Below are 9,808 nucleotides of genomic sequence, written 5' to 3' on the forward strand. Positions count from 1 at the left end.
GTAGGAACCCTTAGTCGCCTTTTACGACACCCACAGGTAGAGATGGGGTGGTGCTATTCTAAACCGGCACCACACGGTTGATTGATTTGATTTTGCGTTTACGTTTTCATTATAATATATATAGGGTATTAGGTGCATTGGCAACTTATATACATATTTTATTATTAAATTGCGATTATAATGAACATCGTATAGTTCATAACAACCAATAATAATGTGTGCCTATTTGTAAACCGTCATCACATATTTAATTTTAAGACATTTTGTTAGTAATTAGTTGAGAATATATCGATCGCGGCCCGCATATGCGGCGCGGGCCGCTCGCTCGCAGCGGACCAGCGCGGGCCGGCGCGGGCCGGCGCGGGCAGCGCGAGCGGCCGGCGGGCTCGTGTCGGCGCACATTAACCTTGTTTGACTAATTGATGATCTAATATTATACATTTCAATTACATGTGGTAACGACAACACAGCTTTATAAATCAATACACGGTATGTACTTTGAATGTTTTGAATTTTCGTATATGATACGACTTACGATTCGCATAGTGTTATCGCTATTGCTATCTATCGCTATTTAAAGACAAATCAGTTACTACTGGACCGATTTAAAAATTCTATGTATAGGGTGTATATATTTTTAGTACAAGGCGAAACCGTACAGTTCATATATAATTTAATGCGGGTAAATATAAAACTAATGTCAGACTAACACGTTTAATACAAAATGAAGTTAAATTAAATTAGTTAAATTAATAAAACTGATAAAGTTTCAAACCCAAACTCAAATATTTATTTATTCAATTAGACTTCTTATAAAAACACTTTTGAATCGTCAAACAGTTTTAACATTTACCATCAGTTCGGAAAGCAGTTTTTACAGAGAAGAGCCGAAAATAATCTCTGTATTTGCTCTTTTAAAATACTGTAAACTTTTACATTTTAAGTCTAAATAATATGTAATATGTACACAAAAATGATACCAAAGAATTGTCCTGTTGTTCTTAAGTGATAACATTCCGTGGGTTTCATCTTCCATATATTCATTAATGCTACAGTAGGCTTTCTGAATTAATACATTTTTAATATAGTTTTTGAATTTAGCATTGCCAAACGATAACGACGACGACGAACCATTAATACTATGAGGAATTCTATTGTAGAAGCGTATACCTTGTCCCATAGATAAATTGTTAGGTCGCTAAGGCGGAAAACAGGCATTTCAAATTTTATTTCTGTTCCTCGTGTCATAACAATGATTATCTCTTACTTTTTTATGTAAAGCGATTTTATTGTGTACGTGTAAAATGTAATTTACGTGACGGTATTAATGTGACGGTTCAGTAAGGATACCAGTACTCTTAAAGAGATCTCTTAATGAGTCCCGAGATTTCATTTAAAATAGTCGTATCTTTTTTGTACATTTTTGTGTGTGACTTATATTACTCGGTGGCGCAATTATTTAAGTTTTGGCAATAATTACATGTAATAACAGCGTTAATTTGACATGCGAATAAAATTTCCCTTCCCGCTGACCGCACTCGTTGAGTATAACTGGGTCAACACGGACAAAGCGACCCCCTGAATTATTAAAATATTGGATACTGACTATTAGCAGCGTATATGCTTCATAGTAACTGAATGCTTCTAATTATATTATTTTATTTTAATTAACGATTATTAACCATTATTAACGAGCACCAACTTCCAGCTTGACGTAAGGTACGTTAATAAACAGTTAAATTAGTGTAATAATTCAGATCTCACAATTACATAGTCAATGTTATTTCTTAGCTTAGTTAGCTCGTATGGATTATATTATATAGTCGATATAGGCAAAGATACAATTATACCTTTGTGTTGTCAATTGAACAACACTTGAATGTAATTTGGGAGTCGAGCACGCTTCGGCACGAATTGGTCCAGCTCGCACCATGGCAGAACCACTCCCCACAGAAGACCGGCGAAAAATAGTAGCATGCGAATGCTACTGTGTTTCATTCATTGAGTGGGAGAGCCGGAAGCCCGTTTCCTTTTTCTCACCGTTCTCAGTCCATTCCTTCTTTTCTGTCGTCAATCTTTTCCTTATCCTTTACTTCATTCCTGTAAAGCGAGCGTTTGCGAATGTTCATGGGCCGTAGACGTGATCGATTATGATCAGGCGAACCATCGGCTCAGTTGCCCGCTACGACATATAAAAGTAATCATTGTTAGCACTAACTGCAGCGTGCGGGTGCGTCGCGAACGTGCTGCCGCGCACCACGCGCTTGTCGTGCATCACGTTGGAGTACTGCGTAGCGCCCGTAGCACCCGTAGCGCCTGTAGCTCCCGTAGCGCCCGTGACGCCCGTCGCCATGCTTCCACTGCGAAAATTTAAACATGATTCAAGTATTCATAGCTACAAACATCCGAAATTACAGTCGGTTGCATCTCACGTATTGCCGATCATATACTGTACGTATACGATGAGACTTTAGCAAGCTAGCAGTCAAGCGGGAGTCTGAGCGTATACAGAGCAGCTGCAAAAAAGCAGTTACCAACCCAATTTATAACCATGCCAAAGCTTAATGTTGTATTTTTTTATTATTTGTTGCTAAGAAGGCAACAAAACTACATCTCTTCAAATTGCAACTGTCTAACATCACGATCCAAAACTTGGAGAGCTGTTCTGAAGTTTCGTGCTCGTTTTGTTATCTGCTAGCTCGCCATATTTAGCTTAAGATGTGTTTCTATTACTATTATGTGCAAATTGTTTGCTAGTTCCTATCAAATTTATTGTTAAATCATTTTAACAAATTAAAAAACGTACAAAAAAAAATTCCTAAACTTGTGTTTTACCACTCATGAAATGTAATCAATAGTATGCCAATGTTAAAATAACAAAGACGTGTAGATCGATGGCATATGCAGGCCCCGAGATAAGGGTAATAAGGTGTTCGACCCCGAGCGGAAGGGGGCACTGACCACCTCCTGCGTTTATACAACCTTTACCCCACACTTAGACATTCTCACATAATTGACCCCATACTGGATATTTCTTGAATTTGTGTTCGTTCCACTTTTAGCATTTCTTATCTGTTCGATACTTTCAGTTAGACGCCCTGCATACCGGGTTGCCATGTGGGCTTGAATATTAATGAATACGCACTACATACCTACTTGTGAATTAAAATGACACATTTCGCTATTTTAAACGTAGGTACTGGATACTTGAACTAGCCAGAAGAAAAAATTAGTTAATATTTATAAAGTTTATAACGTTACTCATTTATTCCTTATATTCTAAAAATAATTGTTATGCTATTGCTACGGCGTTGCAATTTTACAAAAAAAAAACTTACGCTATACGAGTACGACTAGACTTGGCATGTAAATAACATGTGTTTCATTAAATATCGTGTGTGACGTCGTGTTGATTTGTGTACATCGCGACTTGTAATCGATAGTACGCGATAACGCTCGCTCAATGGGTGTCGATGAGCCGGTTGTTGATTTTAACAAATTTTATTTCTGTACGTCAATCATTTCTACCGTAGGAAATACTAAAAATGATAATGAACTCAACTGACAGCTGATCTCGTTCGTCGAGCAAGTGTTGCACTCCGACCACTCCCGCCACGAGGGCTCGAACTCCTTTAAAAGCATCTCCAGCCTTGATGCGTTTCCTCCCATCGATATTAGGGCATATATATGATGTTTCTACTTTCTTGTCGGACAGAGAGCGTTTTGTGCGATTTGCTACAGCTTTTGGTTTGCTTGCATACGAGTACACGATTTTCTCACGTTCTTTGGGTGGGTACAGAGTCTCCAGTCCCAACAGACACGCGACCTCCGGGGGAGGCAACAAGAACTGTCCGGTTTTTACAGTGGTCACAAAGCGTGGCTTGTCACCGTCGTTGGATACTGATATTCGACCTTTGCTTTTTGAGGGAGCCGGTGATTTGTCCGATTTTGTTGTTAATTTAGGGAGCTCATCTTTCCCGGCCACGTGATTGATGCGAGGGTGCGACTGGCTCATCGCTTTAATGTGCATTTTAGGAGAATCCTTGTAGATGTTCGGATTGGAGGCGGCGAGGGGCCCGTTGCGAGGCCGGAAGCGCGTCGGGCGGCGAAGGTTCGCTTCTAATATTTCCTTCTCCTTGAGCCGGCGGAGTTTGAAGTCGAGGGCCCGGGAGAACTTGGGGTCGAGCAGGGTGTTGGGCGCGGGGCGGGGGCGCGGTGCGCTCGGCAGCGGCCCGCGCGGCTCATCGCGCTCCAGCGGTCTGACGATGTTCACATTGCGCGCCAGCGATGCCTTCGGAACGTCGTGGTTGATAACGGTAAACGCGTTCGGCTCATTGTCCTTAATGTTCACCGGGGGCATTGTGTCGCGGGTGACTCGGGTCAGGCCATCGCGGCGGCGCGGTGGCGAGACGGCCGGTGGTCAGCGGCGGCCGGCCGGCTCTGAGACCGCTGTGTGCGCTGGTTACGACGTTTTACTACCCACTCCTTGCCGCATGCATTATCGCGCAAGCGCCTACATGAATAAAATCTGAATATTCGTCTAATGTGCTAAATCATCTTGAAAGATGTTCTTGAAAACAACGAGTAATTACGACTTTTAATTAGCTTCAATAAGTAAAAGAAAAAAAAATTCTAATTGATCTGTACATATAATATTCAGTTTCAATTAGCTAATAACATATTGACATTCAAATTTTATGTACGATATGTAGGTATATTTATTCCTCATTCTTTTATTTTTCTCTCTATAAAAATCAAATAATAATTTAAATAAATGTTATTACAAATAAAAACAATTTCTAACACAATTTAAGACGTAACTGTAGCGTTTCATCAAAGTCTGTGCAAGTCACGACCAAAAATAAAACGATAATGTTAACCGCTTTATCTTGATAAAGACATCGCGTGAATTGGTATGATTAAAAAGTACGGTAGGGTCAGTTGTCGGTTGCCGCGGCGACGGCACCACGCCACATCTCTGGTCTCGCCAAGGTGAAGGTGAAACCTCTTCATAACAACTGCTTATGGCCTTCCCAAAAACCCTTATCATTCACGCAATATCTCAACTGGCTGCTAGGCCTTTGTTAACTGCTAATTAAACATTTGACATTTACGTCATCGTAAAACCTCTCTACAGTTGGGGCTCGGCTAAATACTTTCGTATGTAAATGATACAATTTTGGAATAATTTCAGTACTTTAAGTACGAGAATAAAATTAATAGTTTATATGATAAGCCGACATAGAGCAGGAAAGGGCTTTAAAAATGCCGAATTTATTTATTAAGAAACAATAAATATTTTAAAGAAGGCTAGGATGTAACTTTTGTAAAAATTAATTTACCGTTATAAATTATTAATAAGGGTAAAAAATTAATAAAGGTATTTAGTGTTGCTGTTTTCATTCGTTTTCTTTTATAACTAATTCCCATAGTTAAATTGCAAAAACAGCTCGTGAAGAATAAAAGCTCTCGAGTCTAGATTCAATGTATTAGGAATTTATTTAGTAACTAGCTGTTCGTCCCGGCTTTGTCCGTATTACATATATATATAGCCTAAATCACTCGGTGAAGTTGCAGATTTCTAATGGTGAAAGAATTTTTGAAATCAGTCCTGTGGTTTTTGCGTTGAGAACGTTCCAAATGTACAAAAATTAAAAAGTTTTCTCTTTATAATATTTGTATTAATAATCGCTGAAAATAAAGCGAGTGCTAACCATTTCGAAATTTTAATTAAACATTCGTCTTTTTTGCTTGATTTTGCACTTGAGTGACCATGTTTTTTTTTATTATACGTTAGATAAAATTGAGTAAAAAATGAACAATACCAGTAATTTGAATTACGTCTAAGTTTGTAAGAATACCTCGCACGCGCCTGTTGAAATCATACTCATATAAATTTTTCAATTCCAAAATAATAAAATAATAATAAAAATTCCTTTATTTAGAGTCTTACCATTAGAAAGAATGGCAAATGGTAGATTCATTTTGAATTCTCGAAAATGACGAATATTTCGAAAACCGGGGGACCGACGAGACGTGCAGGTAGTCTGCAAGCAACAACATTATATTATCCATTCATTACTCCACACCCGTATAGTGTATTCCATTCCGTGTTTCATTTCTTCCGTTTGTATACAAAAGTGAGTTAAACCTAAAAGACTTTATCGAGTACGTTTTATAATCAAGAAGTGGACATAGCGTGGAGTACAATCAGTGTCTGTCATCAGCTGAGTGTTGACCTAGGGTTAGATAGAGCAGTGTTGACGCCCCCTACACCCTGCCCCCCACCCCGGGGGCACCCCGCACGACTCGCGACGTTGCGTGCTCGCCGCTCGGTGCGGCGTGCACTGCTGCACTATAAGCGACACGGATGGTTCAAGGATTTGCCACAGAAATCGAAAGCGATTTAAAAGTTTATTAGCCATTTGTGGCATGTCAGGTTCAGTGTTTCTCACTGTTAAGAAAATGTCATTCGTGCAGATATTCCGTTTGAGACCAGACGAAAATTTCAAATTTATTTCATTTCAATAAAATCGAGTTACGCGTTGGAAATAAATAGATACTAAGTCTTCTCATAGTCTCTCAATATCTAGGTACTAAGTAAACTCAAAAATAATAACACTCAGTTAATATAACTTTCCAAAGCTTTTACACTTAGATAGTTATGGACTCGTCACTCAATGTTTATTAATATAACACTACATGACTTATATTAACAAAGGTTTCCTCTTCTAGTTATTAATATATTCATGATTAATGATTTCAAAAATATAGGTATTTATTTTTAACCAATGTCACTAAAACGAAGAACGTTCTCAATTTGGCTATATTTTATGGTTTTGTGAGTTTTCAACCGATTGTCGTGACTCTTTTTGTATTTGATAGGTACTGGTTGTAATTTGATACAATTTTAGAATCTCGAGTGCAACTTTTCCCCCAGAGACGTCGGTGACCTTTTGTGTATAAAAGAATTATAAAAACGTTGATCACTCGTATATTGAGTTAAAAATTATATTAAATTCTCGTTGACGACACCTCGGTAGTAAGTCATAATATTGTAAATAAAAAAAAATAAAAAACAAAATTGAATTTAGCTTCCTAAGAGTAGAGGCGCCATATTATTCTATAAAAACATACATAATTACATAGCTGATATGCATTATGTACTTTTTTGACAGCCTCTTTTTCTTTGGTACAGTGGTTAAAGCGTGAGCGTAGAAACGTGGGGTCCTAGGTTCAATTCCCGGTGGAGACTCATAATCACGTCGTCTTGTCCATGTAGAAAATCGATCAGTGAAAAAGATGTATATCATCTGCCCCATACCCCACTAAGGGACAAGGAAATTCACTTTATGTTCTGTAAACAACAAACAATGGTGACGTCAAGATATTCCATACCATGAGGGATTTCGCTTGAGTTTCGTGTTATGGTAGAGCGCCCTGGGCTGGCTAGCATACGTGTACGGGCCTTTCGGCTTTGCCTGCGGGCCCTCCACCAGCACCGAGCGCACCGACACGCTCATCTCCCCGCAGCCTCCTCAGCAGCAGCAGGTAGCACTCTTCGAACGCGGCGAATACCAGGCAACACATTCAAGGCACACACAATGTCAGCGCTCGAGGAATGTCCACACTTCAGCGCCGCCCCCCACATCACACTGACACATGCCAATCACACCTTCAAAAAACGAACAATCACCGATGAGGTCCGATACTAAAAAGTCTCTATTGAATAAATTTCACGTCGGTAGTAAATAATTTAAAGACGAGGTAGCTCTCGCAGAACGCTCTTTATATGACTGTATTATCATTTTGGTAGTAAATGTATGAAGCTAAATCGAGAGTGACAGTAAAAACTATCTGTTTCCATGGTAGCCGATAACACGCGCTTCCGGTCATCAACTCTAGAAAACGTTGTCCTTTCGACACTCAGGATTATATTACAATGTGTATACATATTGTGACTCAGGCTCGATTGATGGTCAGACTGTTCGAGAAGGAACTTGTGATAAAGTTGTAATAGGTTCTTGGGATAGATACTTACTATGTAGATCAAATATATTTTATTCATTCAAAATATCTATGTATTGTTAGTTATTATTGAATTTGTGTATAACGATGTTACAATAAGTAATAAGGTTGCGAATTTTTAAAGATCCTTTTTCTATTTGGATTTAGAAACAATGATTATTTTAATCATTCATAATTTGCTAAGTAATTGAAAATATCAAAGCTTCGAAAATGAAAACGACCACATTATTAATATTCTATTCAAACTATTTCACTATGTATTTGATTTATGTAGATCGTAAATAAACATACATAACTTTTAAAGCCACTTGAAGCAAATACTACTTTACAATAAAATAATACATTTATTTTTATTGTTACGCTAAGCTGCCATCTATTGTAACAGAATGTTATTACGTTTAAATCAACATTAAGTTTCGTTTGAGCGTCGCACTTTTTAGTAGTACAGATAACGTGCTATAGATGGCGTTTTATTCAAAGTTGTCACCGCACCATCTCTGGTTTTTTAATGGTATAATAAAATATAGAGCATCTACTGTGTATTAAACATTAGTTGAGTTTATCTCAAGAACAATTTAAACATTATGAATTCATCATCCAAAACCCAACCCAAAGGATGAGTTGCTTTTGGGTTATAATTTCAAGGTATGGGGAACGCTGAAGATGGAGCGGGCGATACATATGACAATTTTGACGGCCGTTCTTATATTAAACAAAATACAAGATTTATGAATGTTAATATCAATGTAGAAGAGCAGTCAGTAGATCTGGATATACATAATATGGTGGGTAATCTATTTGGTTGTTTTGTTGATTTACTTAGTATGCTATTATAATAATTAATATTTATTAAAAACAGATCAAATGCGACTCGGGCTCGTAACAACATAATGTTAGCAAAAGGGCAACTGCAAAAAAATAAGGTATCCTTGCAACGTACTTATTACCCTTTGGTTACGGAACCTTAAAAAGAATAAGTAATCATTTAATTTTATTTATTTATTTATTTATGCTTTATTGTCCTGGAAAATTTACAAATTCAGACTTAACCTACGTAACATTATCACAAATGGCTATCACATAATTATGATCAATTATCTAAAGTACTTATCATTTTAATATAATTACTAAGTACTCCTAGGTACCATCTGAAGTAGGAGTAGTAGGTACAAGGTAGGTGGGAATGTTTCATAACATAAAATTAAAACACAAACACGAATCGTATAGCAAAAGATAAACAACAAATCACGTTGAACATCAAATATATCACAAAACAAATATTTCGTTCTGCCCTTTTTGAAACTATTCTACTATGAATTTACGCTTCCTGTTCAGTGGCGCGCGCGCCGTGACCAATCCGCCGAATGAAGACGTCATAAAATAATGACGGCATTACTTTCCGACGTCATTATTTTGGTGACAACCCTCGACCAAACTATCTATTAGACATGATAGCTTCCAACCAAAAATATACTCCGTCGCCTCACGTTGAAGAGTTCAATTCCTTTGAAGCTATGTTGAAGTAGGGGCGGTGCAAATCTAACGATTGTAGGGAGCAGGGTTGTCAAAGCGCAGTAATAAATATAGTTGGTCTTTCAGCGAGAGCAGCACGGCTTAATGATCTGTGCGTAATGCGCTTGAAACATAACTTCCGGAGTGTTTTGTAGTAAAAAAGTCGCCGGGGCGGAAGTCGCCACGTGCCCTCGGCCTAATGTCGCTTTTTAGAAAATTATTTCGCATAATAGATCATGTAGACGATAAATAATGGATATAATATATT

General features: G+C 38.0%; 1 protein-coding gene across 2 annotated transcripts in view; it reads right to left on the minus strand.

Moving 5' to 3' along the window:
* Positions 1 to 7,638, minus strand: part of LOC119831155 (radial spoke head protein 3 homolog) — a 16,321-nt gene extending 8,683 nt beyond the window's left edge. The window contains exons 1-2 of one of the 2 annotated variants that reach the window (XM_038354428.1): positions 7,399 to 7,638; positions 2,219 to 2,360 (exon numbers count right to left, since the gene is read on the minus strand). In XM_038354428.1, the coding sequence (XP_038210356.1) occupies positions 2,219 to 2,360; positions 7,399 to 7,523 (267 nt within the window). In that variant the 5' untranslated portion in view covers positions 7,524 to 7,638. Of the gene's footprint in view, positions 1 to 2,218; positions 2,361 to 3,566; positions 4,476 to 7,398 lie in introns of those variants that run through there. The other variant, XM_038354427.1, reaches the window with a different exon arrangement.
* Between the last annotated feature and the right edge of the window lie 2,170 nt (positions 7,639 to 9,808).

Source organism: Zerene cesonia, chromosome 13, assembly GCF_012273895.1.
Source record: "Zerene cesonia ecotype Mississippi chromosome 13, Zerene_cesonia_1.1, whole genome shotgun sequence".
Lineage (NCBI taxonomy): Eukaryota > Metazoa > Arthropoda > Insecta > Lepidoptera > Pieridae > Zerene > Zerene cesonia.